We start from the raw sequence: 27,250 nt of genomic DNA, 5'->3' as shown, positions 1-27,250 counted from the left end.
CAAACACTTTCATTATTTTCTCCACATAACTCAAAAAACAAAACAGTAACTCCCAGAAACATAAAGAAAGAAAGGAAGAGAAAAGAAAGAAAGAAGAGTAAAACTATAGAGAGCTGGGCATGCTGTAGCATGCTGCGGACTAACGGGGTGGCGCAGGGCTTTGTCACCAGGCTGATGGCACACAGCAGAGTTTCTTCAACCTTCTCAGTTTGGGAACCAGATGGAATCAAAATGTATTAGTTATCCTGCCCCTCGGTGCTGCAGGCAGGTTTATAATGTGCTGTTGTCATGTGGGGAAACACCAGAAAAATCAGAGCCCACAGCTAAGCTGGGGGCAGAAACACTGTCGGACAGAGAAAAACGGTGGTTCCTGCTCGTGGTATGTTGTTCCTGACAGCGACTGACCACATGCACACACACATACAGGGAAATGTTAAGGGTGCACTATGCAGCCAAAAGTCCACTAAAGCGAGAACCGTTTGGAGTCAACTGGTACACACATAATTTATCTGACCGATAAATTCCGTGCTTATTCCATGTTTTCTGTCAGCCGAGTCTTAACACTCCTCATCAACCCAGATGAGAAACATGTAGATGGTGCAGAGTCGAAAAGGTCGACACTTCAACTGACTCTCAGTTTTGCAAAGTGCACCTTTAATGTAGGCTATATGCACACACACACATGCATGCATACACACACGGTGGCTGGTCTGCCACATGGTAGTCAAGACACAAAAAATTCAACGTTCTCTCTCTCTCTTTCTCTCAAATGCACACAAACACAGTAGAAACACACACTCACAAACCAACTATAAGAATAGAGCGAAATAGAGGGAAATTACAGACCTCTCTCAAATCTTGTTTTTTGGTCAAAAGTTCATGAAAAAGTGGTCTCAAATCAGCCTTTGAAATATCTGACATCAAATGACCTGCTTGAGCCATTTCAGTCTGCAATCCGAGTAAATCGCTCAGCTCAAACTGCGCTCACAAAGGTGGTAAATGATTTATTATTGGCTGTAGACTCTGAGTCAGCATCTGTGTGATTGTTGCTTGATCTGAGTGCAGCATTCGACACACTGGATGACTGTATATTATTGCACTGACTTGAGAATTATTTTGGCATTTCAGGTCAGGTGCTTCTCTGGTTGAGATCATACCTGTGAGAAAGATGTCAACGTGTCTTATGTAACAACACATTCTCTGAACCCCATGCTGTTAGTAATGGGATCCCACAGGGGTCTGTGCTCGGCCCACTGCTGTTTTCACTGTACTTGACACCTTTGGGTCAGATTTTATGTTAATTTGGGATTTTTTTCATCGTTATGCAGATGAAATTTCCTGTTACTTAACTTGGCTAAGACAGAAATGATGGTTATTGGTCCTGCAAAACTAAAGTATCTGTATGGACACTTTACTGTGTCTCTGGATTACTGTGTAATTCATTGCAATGACAGAGTTAAGGATCTTGGTGTGGCCTTTGATCAGAGTCTCTTGTTTGATTTTCATATGAAGGAGGTGACCAGAGTGGCCTTCTTTCACCTCAGAAACAGTACTAAGATTTGATCTATTCTGTTGTTTGGGGATGCTGAGATCTTTATTCATGTTTTTGTAACATCATGACTAAACTGTTGCAACACCCTTCTGTCAGGTTTGCCAAAGAAGAGTTTTCTTCAGATGGTACATCGTGCAGCAACTCGTGCTCTGACCCGAGCAGGTAAAAACGGCATTGCACCACAGTACTTGTCGGACCTGGTGAAGCCTTACACACCTGCACGACACCTGCGCTCCCAGGGGACTCGTCTCCTAAAAGTGTCCCTAAGGTCCGCAGGAAGACGGCTGGTCAACATGCTTTTTCATTTCGTGCACCAATGCTGTGCAACAGTCTACCTCTGGACATCAGGCAGGCATGTTCAGTTGATGTATTTAAAGCGAAGCTAAAGTTTCATTTGTTCACTGTTGTGTATAAGTCTTGAATTTCCTGTTCATTGTTTTATTGTTTTATTTGTTGTTTACTATTTATTTGCTGTTTACTGTTTTTAAAAGTTTTTTCCTTTAAATTGATGTACAGCACTTTGATTGAAAGCACTTTACAAAATTGGGCAAAATTCCCTTTTTCTGACTTACACAGACTGAGACCAGATGTTCGATACCATTTTCACCTCTGATCGTCCAGTGGTTCGGTTCCTGTGGGTAGCATTTTGTGTTAGCTTAGCATAAACACTTGAAGTCTATAAGAGTCATTAGCCAGGCTCCATCAAAGTGGAAAAAATAAACCTTACAGCAACTCTGAAGCTGTCTTATTTACACAGTGTCTAATGTGTATTTGTGCATGATTTACCTACACCTTAAGTGGTGAACTATGGGAGTCATAGGCTAGGCTAATGACTACCATAGACTTCAGGTCTTTATGCTAAGCTAACAAAAAATTCTACCCACAGTAACCGAACCACTGGACGTTCAGAGGTGAAAATGGTATCGAACATCTTGTTTCAGTGTATGTAAGTAAGAAAAAGGGAATTTTGCCCAAAATGTTGGAATATTCCTTTAAAGCCTGACCTTGACCTGGGCTGCTGCTCACTGCTAATGTACGCTCCAGCAGACTTGGATCATTACATCCAAATCCTCCAGTATACTTTAATTATTCCATGGAGTCTCCATGGAGTGCCACACAGCCGTTTTAATTGGTTTCATTTACCCAGACAGGATCAATAACAGGATGTGAAAGGAATTCAGACTGTGCTGCCTCAGATCCCGCCCCTTCCAAAACTTCAAACCTCGCATTCCGATTTGACTTTTTCCTCCCTGAAGCCTTTCATGTTTTCAGAGTCGACACGCAACTAAGATATACAATAAGTAGGCATGCATTCTTGTACTTTTATCAATTTTTGCGCCACAAAAACAAGGCAGGTGCCAACTTTTTTTTTTTTGCAAATAAGGTAGAGCTAAAAGAAAATGTTGCTGTCTTCACAAGTTGCGTTTTGGGAGAGGCAGTTAGAGAGAAGATGTGAAACAGCAGGCAAGTCAGGGCCACATTAAACTGATTTATCTTTTTTTTTTTTTTTAGTCTTTTTTTTTATTGGTTTGTTTGTTTGTTTGTTGCCCTAAAATACCTTAAATAGTCATAGGAGCAGAGCTTTTTTACTTCTTCTTCTTCTTGAGCTTTCAAAACTCAGAGGACTCTACCAGGTCTGAACTGTCTGTGTAGAGGTGGAGAGAGAGAGAGAGAGAGAGAGAGAGAGAGAGAGAGAGAGAGAGAGGGAGCTGGCAGCAGGTGGTTGTGAGCTGGATGAGGATGAGCAGTGACTGGGTGTCCTCATGAGATCCTCTTGTAAAGTTCATCAACAGCATGAAAGGCCACTGAGCTAGACCACACACACACACACACGCACACACACATGCACACACACACACATACACGCACAGGATTGCTGGGAAGGACATCACGGATTGATACAGATACAAACGCAACCACACCATGCACAAAATGCCATTGACTTAACATATACACACACACACACAGGCACACACACACTGCAAGAGATGATGGATGAGAGCAAACAGGGAAAGGGAATGGACACACATGGATAAGAGAGAAGAGACAAAAGTGATGTGTGTTTGCACGTGTGTATAGGTCTGTGTGTGTGTGTGTGTGTGTGAGGTGGCAGCAGCAGTGCTTGGTGGCTCCTCTGAGTTAGTCAAACACACACACATGCGCGCGCACACACACACACACACACACACTCTCAACCATCAGTAAGAACATCTGTTGCAGGCGAAGGAACCAAAAGGCAGGAAGTCTAAAGGGCTGGAAGGGGGTACAAAATAAAGAATATATCCATCAACGTATTGTACATGAGAGAAAATTAATAAGTTAATAAATAAATCTGAAGTTACAAATCTGTTGAAAACTATGATCTGAGGATGAAAAAGTCTGTCTCGTCAGTCCTCTCTGCAGACAGTGGAAGCAGACGTCTCACTGTGGTGCCAACTGCATCTCCTGCGGCCTGGAAATCAGACCACGTCAGCCCGGTTTGGACCGGTTTAGCCCACTTTAGTCCACATTCGAACTATTCAAGCTCACCCGAGTCTCCTGTAGTCCAATGAGCCGGACCACGCAGGGCACCATCCACTTCTTTGGACTACGCATTGAAACATCCTTTGTACAAACGAGGGGGCCGAGCTCCGAATGGTTTTTGCCTACGTGTGAGGCCGGCTGTGCGGGCGGCGGGTCGGCCGGCCTGGGCTCTGCGCGCCGCGGGACCGCCCCGTGGTCCGCGAGCCCCTCCTCGGCCCTGCTCTCCCTCAGCCTGACGCAGTCCTCTTGCAGCAGATTCACCGTAATACTCATATGAATTGATAGTTGTTGTTGTAGCATAGATAGGCTGACTCTGAAAGCAGTGCTGTCTTTAAATAAAAAAGTGGATAAACAAAATAGCCACTCCAATGTTGAGCAGAATCACCATGACGACCAGGATGGAGCTGTAGGCCTGCGTAGGAGAGAGAGAGAGGGAGAGAGAGAGAGGGAGGGGGGTGTGAGTAATAATAAAAGTGTCAATAATAATAAGGACATGCACACATACATACACATTTTCACGCCACACACACCTGTACATCACACACACACCGAAACATAACAGAGGTGCTAAAAAAGCAGAGGCCCAAACGGAAGGGAAATAAGCCCTGAGCTAGTGTTAAAGCACAGAGCACAGGGTGCACCTCTGTCTTTTTTTTTTTTTTTTTTTTTTTTCAAGACAATTTAATATTAAGTTATTGTGGGGAGTCCCAATCTGCTCTTTCAGTCTCTCATTTTGTGATTTGATATCCATATGAAATTGTTGCTGAACATTTTTTACACTTAAAAAAAACGACTAAAGTTGCTGTGAAACTGCCTGCAAATAAATCAATTCAATATATTTGAGGGGTTTTTGTATGTTTGAAAAATGATATGATCCTTTAGAGAGCCCGATGACTGAATGCATAACCACACAGTCATCAAGCAAGGTTGAGTATCAAGGTTGATTTTGTGTGTGAGTGTGTGTGTGTGTGTGTGTTTTCCTGAAAAGTTGGCATTCCAGAGGCACAAAGTTTTCACCTGACAACAGGGAGATGCTCTGTATTGGTTTTACTGCTACAGTCTCATGCCACAGCTAATGACCTTGCAGCAGAAATTAGCCTAGTTTACCTGCATACAATGGTGGGATCGCAATAAATGCACCTCTATTTTGGCCACAAATCCCACCCACCCCCTCATCTACACCTGTAACGGCCTCACTCTGTCTGTCTCGATGCTCGCACTACAAAAGCCAGCCACCTGGAGGAGGAGGTCAGGAAAATGAGATCCTTGCTGGCAGGACGGGCCTGAACCTTAACCATGCAGTTCAAGAGCTGCCTTTCCCCCATCTATAACACACCTCACAATCAAAGTGCTGGATATTAAACTCTATCAAGAGACACAGAGCTCTGAAAGTCTCATGAAACATATGACACGTTTTCCCAACTAAAACCCGCGTGTGAGCGCGGTCACGCATTGTCTGCTTTACTTGTGAAATGAGACATTTTGTTAGAATGCGTTTTGGTCTTGCAAAGGTTTATCAACAGAAGTGGTGCACACGAGCTTTCGTTTAATTAACTCCAAATGTAAAATCATTTTAATAATAGCTGCAAAGGGAGCGGGTAAGTGGGACTCTGAGAAACACTAGGCAGCGTTAGTGCAACATTGTTGTAAGTGAATCTGTCCAGAGTGGCTGCTAACAAGGCTTCTGCTGATCAGCCCCGTGATAGGCTTATCACAGATCTGTGTCAGAGATGATTACGAGGCCAGAGGTGGACCAAATCCTCTGATCACCTGCCTTTTGCACCTTTATTGGACGAAGAGCCGCGCTCACTGAAACATGTGGGGAACCGCAGGAAACAGCGTGAGCCGTTTTTAAAAGCTCTGAGCCCGCTCTGGATAAACAAGCACCTGCATTTAAATCTGCCCTTAACATGGGGGCGGGAGGGTGAGTGAGTGAGTGAAATCGAACATATCAGAGAACGGTGGTCAATATGTTGCAGTCATAAATGAGCCAAACATACAGTTTATACCCTCTGTGGATATGGTGGTATTTGTGTAGCTCATATATGTTGAACAAATATGTGTAACTTGTATAATATGGGAATATATGAAAACAACATATGGTCCTTTTATGGTCATATGCACCCATACCTGCTCAACACGTATGGCAGTGGCAGCTGGTGATGGAAAATAACTGTTTAGGACACATGCATTTTTAATATACATTAGAGAAATACAGTATATCCATATATGAAAATTTACCAAATTTGAATACATTTAATATATGGGTATTTAACTACATATGGAAATTCCTTTATTTATTTATTTATTTATTACATACATGACATTCGCTAGCAGAAGCGAGCATATTAATTCGTCCTGTTGGCTCCACATCTTACAGAGAAAACATATGGAGGAACAGCAGTTCACCTGCCTGCCTCTCCCCATGATACGTTTTCAGCAAATTTCCCCACTGCTCACCATACATGTCTTCCATTTATGTATCTAAATGCCTGTTTTGCAGAAATAGATTGCTTAATGATTCGTCTGTTTTTTCCCCCTTTCGATAGAACATTAGCTTACGGGGCTGATCTCAAGAGAAACTGGCACATTGCTCTGAAACTATTGTCATTTTCTACAAGTGCTTTCATCACCTGAATCCTTAAGTAAGCCTCGATGAGTTTGCAGACTTGCCGGTGAAAATGCAGAACTCACTACTTCTTTTGCCATAACTGCATTTTACTATTCAAAAAGCACATCAACACAGGCTGTTTATCCTCAAAGCTGCTGGTGTGGAAAGCTCCAGAGGGGGAAAATAAGAATTAAAATGCCTCCAAAAACGGGAGGATCGTACACCTGTGGTAGTTTATATGGTCTTTGGAAGAGCTGTGTGTGTGTGTCCGTGTGTGTGTGTCTATACGTGCATGCATCTGCATCTATCAACATGTATGCTCACAGTATATGCATTCACGTGTGCACTTATATCCATAAATGTGTTCTTGTGCATGCATATAAGTATCTACGCATGCATACGTGTGTGTGTTCAGTTGCATGTGTATATGTGTGTGTGTGTGTGTGTGTGTGTGTGTGCGTGCGTGTGCGTCGGAGCAGCTGCAGTGTTCCCATGGTGTTAGTGGTGTTCCCTGTGTATATTTATCTGAGTGTGATAGTATCTGCTGTATGCTGTGAACCTGTCTTACACAAATCGCACTGGCTTCTCTGCGGCCGCAAACCTCCCCCCCCCTCCCCTCCCCAGCAGCCCACCCCACCCCCTTCCAGCCCTCCCACCCCCAGTCACTGACACACGCCCACCGATTGGCTGCCATTGAAGCAAGGCATAAGCTGTTCCCTAGCAACAGAGCGCCGGTTAACCAATAGGGGGCCGTCTGTGAGGAAGGGGCTACTTTGCCAATCTGCTGTTACTAAGGTGCAGAGAGGACCGCTGGGGTTCTCTCACTCTGTATCTGTGTGTGTGTGTGTGTGTGTGTGTGTGTGTGTGTGTGTGGAGGACTCCATGCTATCATGTAATAAGTAGCAGCAGACGCTAAACTAGCCTGCTGTATAACCTGTGCTTCACCGTCAGAGAGAGAGAGAGAGAGAGCTTGGATTCATAATGTGAACATGTTTGCAGTGTAAAAAAATGTGCAGCTGTAACTTGCTGCTGCCTTTCCAGTTGGTTTCATTAGCTAATGCTGCTAGTGTATTATGATCCAGGATTAGCGTGGTTGGGGCTGTCCACCAGCCTGAGTCAAGACGTAGCCAAAAAAAATTATTATAACAACGTAATCCCTTGCAACGCTTGCTCATAGCACAAAAAAAAAAAAAAATCTTCCTTTATTTCACAAGGTTAAACCTTGTGCCTCTCCCCCAGGATTATCTTAATATGCGGGATAACATTGTGTTATGTCATTGGGGATGGGATGTATCCTCATGACAGTGGGCAACAAATCCTTTTAGTCAAATCAATGTGTGGCAGTGACATGACAGTTATGACAAATGCACCGTGCAGCTGCTGTCCGGGGCGATATGGAGGCCAAACGAAGCTTTGCAGCGCCTCAACAACTGAACTTTAACAGCAACTTTGATACGTGTGAGGCTTTTTTTTATTTGCATGCTCTCCGGTCAGAAATGGTCTAATGGTTACTGGTGTGTGAGTGCACGGCTCATCTCTGACAGGTTACAGTTCTCCACCCGATCTGTTTGTTTTAATCTTTCACATGTGTATAGAAGACTGACGCTGAACTTGAAAAATGAAAAATAAGTGAAAACTATTGCATGTATATAAAATTCAGTCAGTACAAATTTGTTAGCAAATAGTTTGGTAAGTTAGTTTGATAATGGTATTGTGATAAATATGTGGCCGGGGTACAGGGTTCATGTCCCTGAGTTTCTAATAAGAGCTCACTGTGAAATCATATCAATTAATTAGATGTTGTGAAACATTTCGATAACACCTGCTCCCATGAATTCATGTTCAAAATGTAAAATATTTGTGCCTCTTGAAGAGAAAAGAAAGCCACTCGGCCTAAATCAGTTTAAATTTTTCATCTGGCGACGAAATGTTTTTACAAAAAAACATCACATGCAAAACAACAATTCTGGCTTTATAAAAAAATGACAGTCCCACATATATGATCATGCAAATAATAAGCCACAGCAGGGATTAAAAAGTGTTTTTTGTCTGATTTGATGTGACTTATGTAGCTGTCGTCCACCAGAATGCATGTCTAAACTGTTTTGTTTTTTCAGCTTTCAGTACAGCTCATGCTCATCATAGTTTTATCCAGCTGTACTATGATGATGATGATGATGATGATGATGATGTGATTTGTATTTGGAGTCTGTACCGAATAAACATGCTTTCTTAAGTCTGATTTATGGGCCAGGGCATCTCTCTTTTATAAAAGGTGTCACACATTGAACTCTGCTGCTGCCATTTGGATTCTGCACTTGGCCAAACTGCAGTTTTGATAATATTTTGATTAATTGTTGAGTTTCAATAACTGTGACCTCTGCACTGGGATAATAATTATAATTTAATAATAATTATTTATAGCAATTTTCAAACACACAGTTACAAAGTGCTTCACATTCAGGGTAGAGTACATGCGCTGGCATTGGCAGCTCTGGTGAAGGTACTTTTATTTTCATACTTCCTGTTTGTTACTTTTATTTTCACACTTCCTGTTTGTTACTTTTATTTTCACACTTCCTGTTTGTTACTTTTATTTTCACACTTCCTGTTTGGTCAGAACATGTTTGGTTTAAACATCCTGTGTAACAGGAAGGCAGTCAGTTTGAGACAAACAGGAGCTTTGTCTTTTTGAGAAGATCAGTCGCCTGTTGTTCAAAGACATATTGTAAGTTTGGAGACAATTTGAAGTATTTTATGGACTGTGTTATGTTTTTGGGTGGTGCCTAAGTAAACACCCATAAATATCACACTGTGGTCATTTATAAAAGTGTTTCACCTGCTGGACAGCTGAAGGGGTTGCTTCAGCGAGGCCAGTGCAATACACAGGTGTGCAGACAGTATACAAATACATGTATACCTACTTACATACACAAATACATACATACATACATACATATATGCATACACAGACAAAAATTAAAGCACACAACCAAAATGAATAAAACTAAAGGAGAACAGAAAGCAATAAACAACTATGAAAAGGAGAAGCTGGACAAGCCACAGACTCAGCACATCTGGAATGGATGGAATGAGGAAGGCTAGAACCCCGTCACCTCTGGATTTAAAACAGCTTCGAGTTTTTTTTTTTTTTTTTTTTTTTTTTTACATTGTCATAGAGGTGTTAATTCAGTTTATGTGTTTATATGTTTTAGCATCGAGCTCAGAGTTGGTGGCGGTGTTGTACTGAGATGTGTTCCTAATATTCTGCCCCCCTCTGCATATGATGGAGTCCAGTATGACACCACCTTGAAGTATGGCCTTACACTTCCCTAAGACAAACTGAACATTACAGAGAGAGCTAAGAACACAGAGGGAGGGCTTTATCTGGACATAAGGGCTGATAGCTACTTGCTTCACACGCACAAACAAACACACACACACACACACACACACACACACACACACACACACACACACGTCAGTCAGCGCTGTGTTGGTGCGGGTCTTACTGAGTTCCCTTTGCTCTGTGTGAGGCTGTGGTCCTGTTGCTCTGCTGTGATGGGGGAGGACCTCAGTGGGGGGGAGAGGGTGAGGTCGCGCCGCAGAGGCCGCGAGTCCATCTTCTCCCCCGGCCGCACGCCGTCGGGGTCTTTGCTCCCCTCCCTCGCCTCCTTCCCCTCCCGGCCCTCGCGGTTCTTATGCCTCTGTCTCTGCACGGCGTGTGAGCGGCCCTCGCCGTGAGCGTGCGGGTGACCGTGGCCGTGCCTCTCCTCCCCGTGCCCATGGGGCTTGTGGGTGTTGGAGTCTCTGGGCTGCAGGGGCTTCATCTCCATCTCGTAGTTGCTGAGTTTCTCCTCGTCCTGCTCCAGCAGCCGGCCTCCCCTGCCGTGCACACCCCGGTCGCCGTGCACGCTCCGGTGCCCAAATGTCCAGGAGGTGGAAGAGGACGACTCTGTCCACTTGTCCCCCCTGGCCTGTCTGTGATTGGACAAGCCGTGCTCCCGGGACTTGTGATTGGAGCAGCTGTGTTTATGTCCGTTGGTCCGACCGCCTCCTCGTCCGCTGACCCCGCCCCCTCCTCTCGGCGGCGCCGCCCCTCTCCGCTTGTCCTCGCTCCAGCTGTTGGTGCGCGGGTATTCGCCTCCCCTCCCGCCTCCTCCTTCCCCTCCCGCGCTGCCTCCCTCCATCAGCACCTGGATCTCTGTCTGGCCTCCTCCTCCTCCTCCTCCCCCGCCCTTCTCTCCCCTCTCGATCCCGTCCCTCGCTCTGTCACCGTGGTCGACGGCGGTCTGCCGGTGGAAACGGGCGCTCTTGCTGCGCTGGGAGGGCCGGGCGGGAGGAGGCGGGGTGTGGGGCGGCGAGGAGGAAGGAGGGCTGAGGTCAGGGGTGGCGGCATCGTTGGACGGGTCGTCAGAGGCCCCGCTCTTCACGTAGAGGTCGGGACTGTCGGCGCTGTCGGCAGTGCCGGCACTGCTGGACAAGCCCTCGCCCTCCACCTCACTGGACACCTGACGCTTTGGACGCTGCACCTCCACACCTGAGGAGGGGTGAGAAGGACAGTGGAAGGGAGGGAGGGAGGGAAGGAGGGGGTTAAATAGGAGGAAAAAAAGTTAAAGAGGAAGACAGAGTGCAGGGAACTTGCTAGAGATTAGACCAGTCTGTGAAGATGTTTGTGTCGCCTGGGCCCTGCAGACCATTTAGAGGGCCAGTGAAATAATATCTTTCTTTTTTTTCCCCAAAATGTGTGAACTATCCCTTAACGGCAATGAGGGCACAACGATGAAGTGATATTTGCATGCCCACAACCGTATTGTGTGTTAGCTGCTGTGTGTCTGTGACGAGGTGTGTGGGACACGGCGGGTTCAGATCACCGCCGAGCCCTGCTGGGCCTCGCATATCGACACGAGCGTGTTGCAGAATGTCAGAGCTGATATTTGTTGTCATCGACGTCGCCGCGATAACATCGACTGCTGCTGAACTGTGGGAGAAACAGACCGTCGCTGAGAGAGGCAGAGATGGGAAAAGAACAAACTGCTGTCATCTTAGGTATCTGTGTGGGAGTGTACAGTATGTGTCATGAAATGTGTGTGTGTGTGTGTGTGTGTGTGTGTGTGTGTGTGTGTGTGGGTGTGTGTACGTCACGGTGCTGTACGGTGCATGTTGTCGTGGGCCGGCTACCCACAGTGCTTTACAGGTGTGAGTGACAGAGGCAGAAACAAAAAGCTGGAGGGAGGTTGACACTGACCTTTATCACCAGCCCACCCACCCACCTACACACACACACACACACACACACACACACACACACACATATATGTATAGGGTCACTCATGTGCATGCACACATGTTTGTACATACATATGCGCTGGCTGACTGGGTTTATGTAGCACATGGTTTTGCACATGTGCAGTATACGTGCAAAAGTGCATTATGAATTCGAGGTGTGTGATACATCCACTGTCTGAATGTAAGGAGGGGACTTTTTGGCAGTCTGTGTGTGTGTGTGTGTGTGTGTGTGTGTGTGTGTTAACTTCTCTGCGATGGCATTTCCTGTATTGGTTTGATGCCTGTCATTTCCTTGGTAATGGAAAGGAAAGAAAGGCAGCATCATGGCACTGTGCATGTATATGTGCATGTGTGTGTGTGTGTGTGTGTGTTGCTCACCGTTTCCTGGGTGCTGGAAGGACGGGGAGAACTGTTTGGCGGTGACCCTGGCCATCCGACTCTCCTCCTGGGCTTTCTGAGCGGCTCCCACGGCCGCCTCTGCTTTCCCCTGTGCATGGGCCGTCCTGCCACAGAGCAAAACAAACAAACAAACAAACAAACCAAAAAAAAAAATCAAACTTTTTGTTCAATTATATTAAAAAGGAACACATTAACATCTTTCTCGCATGGTCTTTGAACACTCCAGAGATCATGTGCACTGCAGCCTGTTCAAATTTTACTATGAGGAAACACCAAAAGATGTCATCCTCCAACGAAACAGCGCCTCAGACTGGCATCTATGTTGACCAATCACACGGCAGCGTCATGACAACGCCGTCCCTTTGGAAACAAACCAGGGTAGGAGATGGTGATGCTCGTGGTGTGCGGCCAAACTGTGATGGAACGGACACAACACACAACAGTGAGACCAAAATAGCCCGTGTAAACAGAGCAGCGGTGCCATTACTATCATTTGAATTGTTGATCTTTGTTGGGTCCAGCCGAGCTCTGCGGCGATGGGTTTCTCAGCGTGTGGGCCGGTTTCTGGCTGGGTTCACAGGAAACACTTGGGTGCAGCACGTTACACAAAGGGTCATTTGAGCGAAGCGAGCCGACCGGTCAAAGACATGAAACACCCAAACATGGAGATAAGTGCTATGTGCTGTATGGGTCGATATGCCAAGCTGCCCCGTAATCTTCCTTATTTTCTTGCATTTTTAATTTTTTTTTTTTTTTTTTTGGAGAAAAGCCAGTGCACATCCATGGGTAATCACTGTGTAAAAGCCATAATACAATTGAGGCTGTTCCTCATAGGGATGATAACCGGTGGCCGTTTGAACTTTAACCGAATAATGTTGTCGGTTAAAAACCCTTTAAGTCCGAACGTATCGTCGCCGACACAAATGCGCATGTCAGATTGCAAATACCGTAACAACCGTAAGGTTTGACCCATCGAAAAAATTCCAACTGTTCCTGAGCGCGGAGAAGTTGCTCTTGCGCCCACATACAGTGTAATACGGTAAACATGGCGATGGGACGCTCTGCCGGGCTTGGATTACGTCGACCGGAGAAGCGAGCCAAGCTTATGGTGATCACGTAGAGTTTTGAACAAAGTTTGTCATGCAAGTGTGCAAGAGTCATAAAACCACCAAGCAGACTCATCGAGGAATCTGGAGATTTTTCACGAAGAGAGAGAGATTTCTTCTACACCACGGTAAGCGGCATGCGTAAAGTACATAACGTTTGTCGGATATCATGTAGGCTGTGTACAATATTTGACTTCGGGATGAATGGTGTTCCACATTATCTTATGTCTGAATTGGTTTTGGGCCTGCTGAGGGGAGATCCGTGGTACAGAACGGACATGGTCGTGTTCTTGTAAACCTTACAGACGGTCAAATAATATTCTCGGTTAACCGAAATAAACCGATTAATGAGACCCGGTGGTCGACCAAGAAAATTTTCCATTTTCGCCATCCCTAGTTCCTCACTGTTGATCGTGGCGACTTGAGGAACACCACGTGCGCACGGGCACGCCGCTGTCACGTCCATAATCGCAGCAGAGACCGCCCCCTCGCCCGTTATCGCCGACACAACATACAGCACACACAGCTCGAGTCACATCTGATTCACTGCTGCCTCTGTGTCCTGTTACAGCTGACAAACATCACTGTAAGAGACACCTGACCCAGAGGCTGACACACACACACACACACACACACACACACACGTCCATCAGTGGAGTACATGATACTTGACATAGCAGCTAAGGGGAGCTCCAGTGTGTCTGATGATAAACTATGTGTACAATCTGTTGACACACACTGTAAGCCTCGGCCTGAAAATCAGTTTATTATCACTGAATAATTCATCGGCCTGCCTGTGTGCCCCCCCCCTTCTCACACTGCCTTCCTCTCACTAACTGCTCCTTTACAACCCACTTCTCATCTCTCTCTTGCTCCTTCTTTTATTTCTCCCAATTTCCCTTTTTTGTCTCTCAAACCGCCTTTTTCTTCCTCTTTATCACAACTTGCTGTTTATCTGGTCCTCTCCTTTCTTTCGCTCTGTCTTTCTTGTTGCATCAAATGGCTCTTTTCTCTCAATTACAACCCCCTTCTCACCTTCATCTCTGTTTCCATCAGCCTATCTCTCTGTCTGTCTTTCCAAGAGCTCTCCACTCGCGTACGACGGCCCCTCCAGCCCTCCCTCCGCCTCTCTGGCCAGTAACAGTCTTGATGCAGTGTTGCATGTCGATGCCTATTGATTTTTTCCTCCCTGCTTCCCTGTTTCTCTTTGCCCCTCTCTGCACTCTGCAAGTGCTGCGATGCCAGTCCCACAGTATACGCAGCATCACCGTGTGTGTGTGTGTGTGTGTGTGTGTGTGTGTGTGTGTGTGTGTGTGTGAAGGAGGAGGTGAGGGGTGGGGAGAGAGAAGAAAACTATCTTCGTGTTTCGCACGCCATAATGGCATGTACATGGATAAATTCTGCCTCTCTCACACGTTGGGATCTCACGCTCACATTCACAGGGTTTTAACGTCATGAATACACCGTCTCCCGCGCGAACGTACCTGTGCTAATCTCACACAACCTGCCCTCACGTCGGTGCACACACAAAGACACAAAAGACTGCTTTAATCTCCCTCTCTCTCTCTCTCTCTCATCCTCTCTTCAGTTACTTCCTGTCCCACTCCTGCCTTCCCCCAAAACAACCTGTTTCCAGCAAGATAAATCACCTGCGAGAGGAGGTGCCGGTTCAAAGAGGGCCTGATTATACGACATGCCCTCCTGTCCGAAAGGAGGCACAGGAGTTAAGTGGGGGTTCTTTAAAAGGAGAGAGAGAAAAAAGGAGTTAAGGAGCAACAGTGAAGCATTTTCACGGGAATAAATTATTCGATTGCTTTGCGGCAGAAAACAAGAAGAGGGTGCTGTTTCTCAGAGCGTCCCAGTGTGGACAGCAGCAGAAAACCAGTGGACAAAAAATCACTTCCATGCAACTGCAACATCCCGTTGTTGACAAGAGGCGGCAAGGTTTGTGAAGTTGCGAGTTATATGACGTGACGACCACTTTGAGCGTTTCCAGCACTCGGATGGGCATAAAACTCAACGGTGCAAACAAACAAACAAATAACTGCACTCAAACAGGCACAAGAGACAGCCGATGACCAAAGGCCGCTCTGAGTTCACTTCACATGCATGTTCTCTGATCATTTCACAACTGTGGTGCAGTGTTTGGTCAAAAACTGAAACCACGAATCTGGTAAAATGTTGTATTTAATGTTTCTGAAGATACAGGCTCATGGAGAGTAGAAAAACATGCTTTCTCAGGAACCAAGTTAAAACATTTTGAACTGTACAGTGTAGATTATTCACCCAGGAGACTATCCACTACACTAGAATATTGTGGTTATAGTTAAAAGTGAAATTCCAAGACGGGGACAGCAATGGGAGAAAAGATTAGTTTAAACTAGTGCACTTCAGGCCAGAGGAAAGACGCCTTAACATCTTATTTTTTAACATGTTGCTTACTCCATGTTAAAAAAAAAAAAAAAAAAAAAAAAAAACATGATTGCTCTTCATAAGCAGCCCATGCCTCCGCCCACTTCACAATTCCATCAGAAATTACTGCTGAATGAATAATCTGAACAATATTTGTAACAATTTGTAATTACACCAAGGTATTATAATTACCACGACAATGACACACTGATGTATACAAATACTACACAGAGGAGACGTCACAACTGAGGATGGATATCAAGCATCTGAAGAGTGAGAGATATGAAAAGGCAGTGAATGTAAGGAGGAGCGAGAGAAAGGGGAGTATGAAGAAAGAATATTGCTGTGTCTCAAATCGCGGCCCGCCTGATGCCGGCCGGTTTTGGTTTTCGGTGGTAAAGTTATCCAGAAGTAGACGCGCACACATCCTATCTTCAAAATAAAAGCATCACCACCGCTTCTAAGGTATTAGAGTTTTATTTTTGCAAACAACTGGAAGTGGCTGTACTTTGCACAATCGCTAGCTTGAGAGTTATCTGAAAACATCGAAGCAATTTTCAAAACAGACGTTATTTGGACAAACTGACCACATATTTGGAATCTACATGGTTACTTTCTCGCCTGAAAAAAATTTAAACTTAATAAAGTGACATATTAACAGTCGTAAAACGAAAAGTCAAGTCAGCTTTTTTTTTTTAGGTAGCTACTTCCGGTCAGTGGTGCCGTTAGGGTGAGAAGTGTCCATCGTTCCACACTCAACTTTTTGACCGTTTTGAGTGTACATCCGGGTATTTGCAGTGCACTGCATTGTGTTAGTATTTTCAGTGTGAACGCACTCATGCACTCAAAATACTAAGTGTAAGTGCAGAAGTGCGCGATTTGAGACACACCATGTGAAGAAAAAGAAATGTGCACACAGAGGTGATGAAAGAGAGAGAGCGACAGAGACGGAGGGATGGACGGAGGAAGTGTGTAACCCAGCAGTGATACACTAAACTCCTCCATCATCTCTGTCATCAGACTGAAGCGGCTGACGATGGTGAGGACGATTCATAACAGACTGATTCAGACGGATTCATAACTACAAAGCACCGCGAGCCCCACCAGTCATATGAGCGTGTGTGACCATAATGAACAGCACATAGAGAGACACACATGCAGATCCATAACGCGACATCATGTGTTCACGCAGCAGAACGGGTCCGTGGTCAACTCGCCGACCCAGGTTCACGCCCCTCACGTCAGCCAGCATCCGCCCTGCTAAAGTGCCCTTGAGCAAGACGCTGAAGCCCTACCCGCTGCAGGGTTTCTGCTCCATAACCGAGCCTGACCTCTGACCTCTGACCTCTCTGTGGTGCCTCCCTGCCACCGTGTGAGGGATGAGCTCCTACAGGACGGGCAGCACAGGAAAAAAAAAAAAAAAAGTGCTGGACTCACTTTGACGTCAGCTGCTGTTTTATCAACGAGACGATCACAGCAAAGAACGTGAGGAGAGAGGCGACGCGACGCGGTCAGCGCCAACAAAACAGACGGGGATGGAGCAGAAAATGGCAGCAGAGAAGCTACGAGGAAGTGAATACATGTCCATCTCAGGAGCATATTTATATTTATATTTATTTTATTATTTATGTGCAATACAATAGTGCATTTGTGCAATATATTTTTATATTTCTACAGAAACACATCTGTGCAATACATTTTATTTATAATGTAGGTCTTACACATTTTCATACAGTTTTTAAGATTGTCAACTTTTTATAATTTTTTATATGTTCTATTCTGCACTACATTGCACTAGCCACTGTTCACTGGCTTGCTCTGAGCCAAATGCAATGAAATTTCGTTTTTCAGTGCGTACTATTACAGTGTAAATTGTAAAATGACAAAGTTTTGTCTAAGTCTAAGTGTCTAAGTTTGTCTAATTTAAAACACACCGTCGACCACAAACACACAGGGTGCTGCCGGGGTGGGACACTGCTGAGTTGGTATAGGTGAAGTTAGATGGTGGAACTACTTTTCGTCTATCGCAGTGACACGCATGACTGTTCCAAGGCGTGTATTTCAAACACACGATAAATTGTGTAAAATAGATTACTTTTTTCACTTTGACAGAGCCGGGCTAATGACTTCCATAAGTCTTTAAGTCATTAAGTCACAAAATGCTCCCACTATACTGAAACATGTTGACTGTAAGTGTGACTCCGGTCACAAGGTGTCTCTGATTTCCCCTGCCAGCAGTTTTAAAGCTGTAATCCATGACATGCTCACTTAAAGAAATGTCGGCTTTTCAACTTTCTGTGGCCGAACGATGTAACCCAGCAGAGGTTCAGCCTGAATGTCTGCGTCTGACAGGCCTTTCCCTGGGAAAACAATCATCTGGCGCACAAGAAGTGATGCGTTTCACATCTGGAGAAGCAGACGCTGTGATTTTGTTTGGAATAAGCAGAGGAAGAACTGGATCGTAGCAAAAGAAAGAGCGCCACCTGTGGAAAGTCAAAATTCATCCACAGAAAATCCAAGGAAAAAGACGTCGGAGTACAAAGTTAAACCTTGCTTCTTTCTTTCTTTCTAGGTGTTTTTTGCAAAGTTCCTCTGTGACAGCGGCAGCGGCGTGGTTGTAAGACGGTGTGCTGCCGTCTTTGTGCTCGCCGCTGCCCACATTCTGCTCCAGAAACAGCCTCTGCAGCAATTATCCTGTGACTGTTTCACCTCTCAAGGTTTCTCCGGGTGTTCCACAAGGAAATACCCTGCTGTGCTGTTCTGGGACAGAGAGAGAGAGAGAGAGAGAGAGAGAGAGAGAGAGAGAGAGAGAGAGAGAGAGAGAGAGAGTGTGACTGAGAAAAAGACGCAGAGAGGGAGAGAGAGGCTGTCCTGTCCTGTATGCTGCTGCCTGAATCTGGGTTAGACAGCGCTCTGCGTGTGTGTGTGCATGTGTGTGTGTGTGTGTGTGTGTGTGTGTGTGTGTGTGAGTGTGTGTGCCACAGAGATGGTGGTGTGCAGGGCCGGTCCGCAGGCGAAGCTGCAGTTGTGCTGCACAGGTCGGGCATCTTACCTGGAGCGTCTGTGTGCACCTTGACATCCATGTTGAGGATGACACGTGAGAGGAAATGTTCACTCTGATCACGATCTGCTCGGTGACGTGTGCAGGTCCCGTCCTGCTGGCAGCGCTCAGCAGCACGGCAGCACTTTACTGTACTCTGCTTCCGCTCCAAAGCCCTCGGAAATTTTCCTAAGGGTTTTGGCAAGCTAGGTGAACCATTTTTGAGAGTATTTTTATACCGAGGCTGGGGTTTGGCTGCGTGTCGGGACAGGGCTTTGCACATGCAGATGTCATGTGTTTCTCAGGACACACACATGTTAACATGATGTGTTTTCATCCAGTGAGAGCGGAGCTTTTTGAAAACTCTCTCCAATCAACACAATGGGCAAAGTGATGCAGGTGGGGTTCTGCATGTGCCTGTTAAAGACGTGAGTATTTTCGACGTTTTGGTGTGAAAAACTAACTTTATGGTTTCTGCAGATCAGGATGGACTCGGCCTGAGAAGCACAGGCATCATCTGCACCATGTGAGTGCTGCACGTTTGCCACACCTAAATACATTATTTCAGCGTTCCACCTGCTACGCTCACTCCTCCATTGTAGAAATGTCTAAATTCTTGGCATAACTCAGAGGTTTGGCACAAACTTGCAGATCTTGGTTTGCTGCGAGCAACCTGGAGCTCCAACACCTACGTGGCGTACGTAGGTGTTGGAGCTCCCGCTGCTTTAGGATGATGGCTGAAGTCCAGCGTGCTCTTGTCCTCTCGCTGTGCCTCTCTGACTGCCTTCATGGAATATTCATCCCAGTTTGCCTTTTGTATGGAGATCTGGGTTTTTCTTTGCTTAAAGCATGAATAAAGTGGCATCCTATTTTAAACAAGGACACCGTGTCCCTCCCCAAAAATAATTTTAGGCCCCTCTTGTAAGTGAGCTCCTGCCCTCCAAAATATCTCAGCACAGTGCTGCTCAGCGTTGCTCAGGTTGAAGTTGCATCTCCTGCATGTTTTTTTTAAGAATACAGGGTTTTATTTGAAAGACTGGAGGCCTTTAGTCAATTTTTATGATGAGAGCACAGACAGGAAAATCATCCCTGTGTCCCCAGTCGCTCTTTGCTCCATGCTAACATCGCAGCATCTACTGCGTTCAATGATATCAGAATGTGTGTGTGTGTGTGTGTGTGTGCGTGCAAAATATGAAACTACTTTTCCTATTTCCACAAGTGGATGTGTCAGGCAATGAGAGACTGTACGAAGCTGAAAATCACTGAGCAGTGATTGTTCACCTGAAAAAGTAAATAAATAAATTAATTAATTAAATTAATTAATAAATAATAACAAAAAATTGGCTACTTAATATAATTTCAAATAGATGAACCAGGCCAACGTTTATTACTATTATTATTATTATTATTATTATTATTATTATTATTATTATCATCACCATCATTATTATCATTATTATTATTATTATTATTATTATTCAAGGTTCAAGGTACTTTATTTTCCATTTGCATGAGTGCATAGGAAAAAGAGAGAAAAAAGTACAGAAAGACAAGAGAACATACATCCTAGAGTACTAGAAACCTAAAATACCTGGAGGTAAAAACCAATACAAAAAAAATAAATATCAATAAATACTATATATTTAAATTCAATTCATTCCAGTTCAAGCCTTCAGAGTTCAGTTTTACATCCCAGCTTGGTAGCCCTCACTTTCCCTGGTCCTGTGTGAAAGTGAGGTATTGTGTGTAGTCATGGTCACCGTTATTATCATCACTAAAGTCTCAGATAATGCTAGTTACCTCATATCTTGATATGTTTGATGACTTTCTTGATGACTAGTTTTTATTATGCATTAATGTCCCATTTCACACGAGGGCAACGTCACACAGAGTCTCTGGCCGTGACGATGTTTTGGTTTTGATGGGCTTGGTTAAGGTGTAGTGTCAGTGCTCACGGTGCAGCTGAACAAAGGCAGGACCTGAGTTTGAAACTGGCCAGCTGCAACATGGGAGTTAGTGAGGACGCTGCACCCAGACCTGCAGGCAAACTCAGCCGGCGCAACAGGCTGCAGATACTTAATAGCTGGCATGTGACAGATTTCTGTCATTTTACATTATGGAGGTCCACATACATGACAACAAGCTGGAACTGGAGATCACACTCTTTCCGACAGCCTAACAGAGGAGATCACACTCTTCCCGACCCTGACATCATGTAATCCCTGCACACCTCTGAGAGCACGCGCTTTCTCGCTGTTACATCATAGAACCAAAACACAGAGCACAGAGGTGAAAAAACCTGCCTGAGTCTTTTCTAGCGCTCAGGTCTCATTTGCAGATCTGCCTTCAGATGTGAGTGACTGACCGGCTCAACTGGATCGGGACACTAGATGTTTAAATCCTGCGAGATCTGTGCCATCCAGTTTCACTTCCAAACAAAGAGCTGACAAAACGCAGCTACGGTTGCAGTGTTTTAGTCTCTTTATCAGATCCACGTCACACTTGGAATCAGATTCATAAATTCAGCTCCAGGGGAAACATGTTGGATGTTTTTCAGGACATTCTCAGATGTACAGGTTTCTCTCTGTCTCTCATCGACACACGCTGTCCCTGACCCGTCCTGCTCTGTCCATTCGTCCATGTCATGAACACACATACACATGGTGCTGGGCGGTATACCGGTTCATACCGAATACCGGTGTTATTTTTTTTATGATATGAATTTTTCAGATACCCCAATACCGGTGTGTGTGTGTGTGTGTGTGTGTGTGTGTGGCGCACATAACGTTGGGAACAACACGCGGAACGTAGCGCCGCGGGACATTGTTGGAGGGGGAACTGTTTTTGCAGTTGCACTCACTAAGCAGTGGGGACTCAGAAAATGTGAAGCTGAAGAACTTTTACCAAAAAGAGGAGCTGTGTCGGCTGTTTGGGTGTTCTTTGGCTTCAAAAAATCCGTCTGGCAAAGGCAAAGAAACTTTCCAGGCTACAGCAGGGTTGCCAGGTCTGTGAGACAAAAGCAGCCAAACAGCAACTCAAAACCAGCCCAAAACCCGCCAACCCGGTATAAAAAGGGCCCAAAAATCAGCCCAATACCAGAACTCAAAATATGCCCATAAAAATCCATATATGTTGCTTTTAAAGTTCAACAGCATTGCTATAATTGCAAAATGCACTATAATATCTATAAAATAACAACATAAACATTAAAGGCAATTTCCCGAAACAGTTCTTTCACCTATTGAATTTACAGTATATCAGAACTTAAAATATAATATGGGATACCTTACTTCAGCTGACAGGCACTGGGCAGAGTGGTGCTGATGATGTGATTGGTCTTGTGCTGAGTGGCCTCACACAGCATTGGCATATTATTTGTCTGTGGAGCATGTGACATATGTGGATAGTTTATATGCTGATCTGGCCCGGAGTCAGTTTGACAGGATTTGGGTATAAACATTAGTCATTCAAAATATGAATCTTTATTCATGTCTGCCCAAGCCCAACCCGCAGACAAAATTTCGTACCCGCGGCAACACTTAAAAAGTAGCCCGATTTGGCGGAAAAAACGCGGACTTGGCAACCCTGGGCTACAGCAGCGCACTGACATAGATTGTGTAACAAAGCGAAGAGTTGCCACTCCGCTCTATTTTCACTGGCTAACAGCAGCGCACTGGCTTAGCTTGTCTATTCAGAGAAGAGGTATCACTCTGGCTTATTTTTCAATCTATGTTATCACATGCATACTACTGCTCATTCATTGGTAGCTGAATTGTTAGGTCTATTTGATAAGTAATTAACATTTTTAAAATAATAATAATAATTTAACATATTGTAAATCAGTCAAATCAGTCTGCATATTAATGCAAGTGGCCTTAAATTTGCATAATAAAAAGGTTGTGTATTTGACTGCAACTGTCATGCATTCTGATTCCTTCACTTCATTAGAATCATAAGTGCCACCTCTTTGCGTCATTTTGTGTTTCCATGTAAACCTGTATTAATACTAGGGTAGACAACTTGGACATTAATGTCCAGTTGTCTGGACATTAATGTCCAGTATTCATTCCTCATGACAGTAAAACAGGTCATTCTAAGTTAATTTACTGCAGTAATTCTTCTCTAAATCATTAGAAAATGTGGTTAACACCCAGTCGTGCATGAAAAAAGAAAATACCGTCATATACCGTGAAATCGTTACAATTTTGAAAAATACCGTGACATACATTTATGGTCATACTGGCCAGCACTACATACACATAAGCATAGACACACACAGGCACTTAAACCAGGGATCCTCAAAGTTTTGATGACTGAGGGCTGGTTTAGGGACTTTAATAACCTCTTCTAGACTAAAAGCCATGCCGGTCATGAATCATGTGAGAAATGTCTGTTGTGTTTTCTGGAGTAGAAAAAAATCCCACATGTTCATTTGTAGGTGTTTTAATGACAAAGCTGCATGTCTACAATGCATGCTTCGTTTATGCTTTTAGTTAGTTAGCTTTTAGTTTAGGCTTCTTAGTTGTGTGCTCTCTGTCTGTGACCTTGTAGTACAGTTTATGACTGGTGTCATTATTGCGTTTTATGTTGCATTGCGTTCACCTGCTTGCAGATTAGTCACGTCACTTAATCCGACCTGTGAGGTGCAACCAAGTAAGTGCTGCTCCATTTCTCCTGAAACATCCTTTTCTCCTCACTGACACTTTTTTTTGTGAGATGACCCTGAGTCCTGCATCTCACCAACAACAACTTGTTAGCCTTCCCGCAGTGACGATGTAATCTGCCTCACAAGCAGTGGCCATGCTACCGTTCCTCACGCCACAGCTTAATCCAGGGGGCGCAGTTTTACCATTCCTAAAAGCAAACTACTGTTTGATGTACAGTGGTCCCTCATTGATCACGGGAGTTACGTTGTAAAAATAACCCGCAATAGGCGAAATCTGCGAAGTAGTCAGCTTTATTTTTTACAATTATTCTAGATGTTTTAAGGCTGTAAAACCCCTCACTACACACTTTATACACTTTTCTCAGACAGGCATTAACATTTTCTCACTTTTCTCTCTTGTTTAAACACTCTCAAAGTTCAAACCTTCGTAGAAAAATAAGTCCAGTAAAAAAAAAGCATGCAAAATTGCACAAAAAAAAAAAAAATCCGCGAAACTGCAAGGCCGCGAAAGGTGAACCGCGTTATAGCGAGGGACAACTGTATACTGATTTAAAACTCTACTGGAACTGCACCAAATATAACGCAGCATTTCATCACGTCACCTGAACTCATCGCAAGACACCGGAGACATTTCCGAGGACCGCTGCCGACCCACAGGCCGCACTTTGAGCATGCCTGACTTACACACAGCCACATGCACATCACTTTGCACATCTCGCCCTCCTCCATTTAGTGATTTCTAGGACAGCTACCCAGTTATTGAGAAACAATAACACACCGACATAGAAAAACAGACAAGAATAACTGTCTCAAAGTGAGACAGAGAGAGGGACAGACCAGTAAACATCCAGAGACAAACAAGCAAACAGTCCGACGGGCAAAAACAACCAGCTAATATGCTTGTGGCACACATAACATAATATAACAGTCACTATATAAGTGAAACAAGCTGTTGATAGTGAGGTGGGAGCAGTTAACAGGCACCTTTAAAATTGGACAGACAGACTTACAGATAGACGAGCAGATCGTTTATTTATGCCAGAGAAATCCCCTCATGCAGCGCTGCTTATAAGGAACGGCTGTATTTAAATCATTTTCTGCTTGTCTCCTGCCATTTACCTCCAATTTAGAGGCGGCAGCCACCTCGAATGCAGCATAAACCACTGTCAAGCCCAGGCTGGAAATACCACTGTTTTAGCACGTTGCAAGGTTTGATGAAAGCACAGCTGTCCTGTCACTAATTTTCAATCCTCTAATGGATGCACGCCTATTTCATGTGCTCTTTATGATATATTTGTTGTGTTATATCAGTGCTGGTGTACGCAGAGTGCGTCCTACGAGAGAAAAAGGAGATGAAAGACATATGGAGCAGGGCGCAGAGCTCCAACTGTACAATAAAGGATGACGTTGCGCCGTGAAATTTATCACCGAGTCAAAATCCTTCCCCGCGACTGTTTTTCTTCCCAAACATCAAGGAAAGCAAATGGGAGCATGAATTGATACTGTACGCTTTATCAACTCCTCCTGGGGAGCGCCTGGCCCTGCTCAGTCCTGCCACTTGTTTACTGCTGCAAAATGTGACTCGACCTTCTAAATCACTAGACTTTGTCATGAATTACAGTTGGCGAAGCGCTACACCACGCGGCTCAAAGGACGCGCTGGTGGATATGCTGGCTCACACTGAAAATTAATAGGCATCATCAACAACAACAACAAGAACAACAACAACAACAAAGCAGATGGGAATGGTTCATTTATCTTTAAAACAAACTCGAAACTGAGAGAGAATTACATTTATTCCTCCTGTGATGTTAGACGGTTCAAACAAGGTCACTGAACATGAACACGTCTCTCTCTCCTGGAGCTACAGAGCGGAGAGACAAGGCTCTCATATATTATCCCATCAAGAGACGACAACCGCCGCTGCTCTCTTAACAATGAACAGGTTGACTTTGCGCACTCATAAAATGTTTGTTTGATGTTTCACAGCCAAAAAAGCTGACTGTAGCCCCGTGTCACTGTAGTAATGCCAACTAGCCTGTGACCCAGAAAATACACTCATATCTCCAAGGAGGCCAGCCTGCGGAGAGGTTTGGTGTCCGCGGGGCTGCAGCCGCCGTCAGTGGAACAACCCCGGCGGCCTTTCAGCAGTCGACACCTTGGGCTTCATGCACCCACACACACACACACACACACACACACATATCATGGTAATGTTCAACCATCCAAATCCAAATGACATGACCTGCCTGACTGTCATTATGCACTGTAGATGTTTACCGGTGCAACTTAGCTGCCCTTATTCATTCTGGGAGTGGAGAATTACGTTCACATTTACTCCGTTTTTAGTTTGACTTTGTGGGGTTGCTGGTAATTCTGAGACAAAATGCTGTTCAAACCATCAGGCTGCTGTCTGCAACCGCTCTGTGCTCCCTGTTTGTTTTTTGTTTGTTTGTTTTGTTGTTTTGTTGTGTTGCCCTTGGTGTTGACTGTAAGGCAGCGCTGCCTCCCAGGCCGGGGTTAAGGTGAGGGTTAGGAAGCGCTGCCTCACAGCCAACTCTCAAAGCAAAAAAGCAAAAAGCACCAGGAGCCACCGCTCTGTCTGTTTCAAGGGAGACGCAACTCAACCAGAATTAACCCCAATATGGAAGGAGATCGGGCCAAACCCAACCGAATTCTGCATTGGAGCCGTGTTTCTGGAGAAAACTGCTCCCTGTTGTCACTGCAGCTGAACTGTTGGACACAATTTTATTTTTTGTGCACAAAAAGTGAGAGGGCAACAAATTTCAGGGGCCATGTGACCCCTCAGGTTGAATGGGCACTGGTAGACACTGTAAACCAGTCAAACCAGCAAACAACTAACCCTAACCCTCTGTTCATTTAGCAGCGGTGCACCACCACAGCGAGGAAATTACAGCCACTGCAAGAGAAACTGTGACATTAAAATAAAGCCTTACTATTACCTAAAACTGAAATATAATCCATATGTTTTAGAAATAATGAATATAGTGCTTATAGCATGATTAAAAATATTTTTTTAACACGAGAACCTCCATTTGATACACGACTCCGATCCAAACAGCGACAGATATGGGAACCAGAAACAAGAATTATTACCCAAAGCATCATTAAAATGTCACATAAATGCTGCTTTCTTAACTTTACAACCACAAACTAAAGACCCGGGGCATTCAGAGGCTGTCTGGTTTTCCAGGTATACTGACGCTAAAGGGGAGTTCCTGAGTTCCAGTTCCAGAAACACAATGCTCGCCATCCAATCACGGAAAAATGGAATTTTTGAGAGCGGGACACAGGGATGATTTTCCTGTCTGTGCTCTCATCATAAAAATTGACTAAAGGCCTCCAGTCTTTCAAAAAACCCTGTATTCTTAAAAAAATATGCAGGAGATGCAACTTCAACAGAAATCTCCAAATGTCAAAAGTTTTGGATACGAAATCACAGCATGAATTGAAGTTCTTGGTGTCTCCATGTGGTATTTTGGATGTATTTTTGACCATTTTTATTCATTCTCGTGTGGTCAAAAATGGTCAGACTTTTGGTCTAAAAAATGGGGGCAGACCAGATGAAATGCTCTTCTTTACTGCAGCCCCACGTTGTTATTTGTTTTTATATGAAAAAGCCGGTGTTGAG

At 44.6% G+C, this 27,250-nt stretch overlaps 1 protein-coding gene across 3 annotated transcripts in view; it reads right to left on the bottom strand.

Moving 5' to 3' along the window:
- The window catches only part of jph3b (junctophilin 3b), a 61,262-nt gene that overhangs the window by 12,227 nt on the left and 21,785 nt on the right, over window positions 1-27,250 (bottom strand). Inside the window, exons 4-6 of one of the 3 annotated variants that reach the window (XR_003928360.1) lie at window positions 12,354-12,478; window positions 10,199-11,226; window positions 3,372-4,487 (exon numbers count right to left, since the gene is read on the bottom strand). Coding sequence is in view for 2 of the 3 variants with exons in the window: in XM_030053725.1 (XP_029909585.1) it covers window positions 4,407-4,487; window positions 10,199-11,226; window positions 12,354-12,478 (1,234 nt within the window). In the remaining variant the exon portion in view is untranslated. Of the gene's footprint in view, window positions 1-2,657; window positions 4,488-8,639; window positions 10,101-10,132; window positions 11,227-12,353; window positions 12,479-27,250 lie in introns of those variants that run through there. The other 2 variants (XM_030053725.1, XM_030053726.1) reach the window with 2 other exon arrangements.

The sequence above is a fragment of the Myripristis murdjan genome, chromosome 6 (genome assembly GCF_902150065.1).
Source record: "Myripristis murdjan chromosome 6, fMyrMur1.1, whole genome shotgun sequence".
NCBI lineage: Eukaryota > Metazoa > Chordata > Actinopteri > Holocentriformes > Holocentridae > Myripristis > Myripristis murdjan.
Note: the sequence above shows the minus strand (reverse complement) of the source record. Positions and strands in the feature narration are given on the sequence as shown.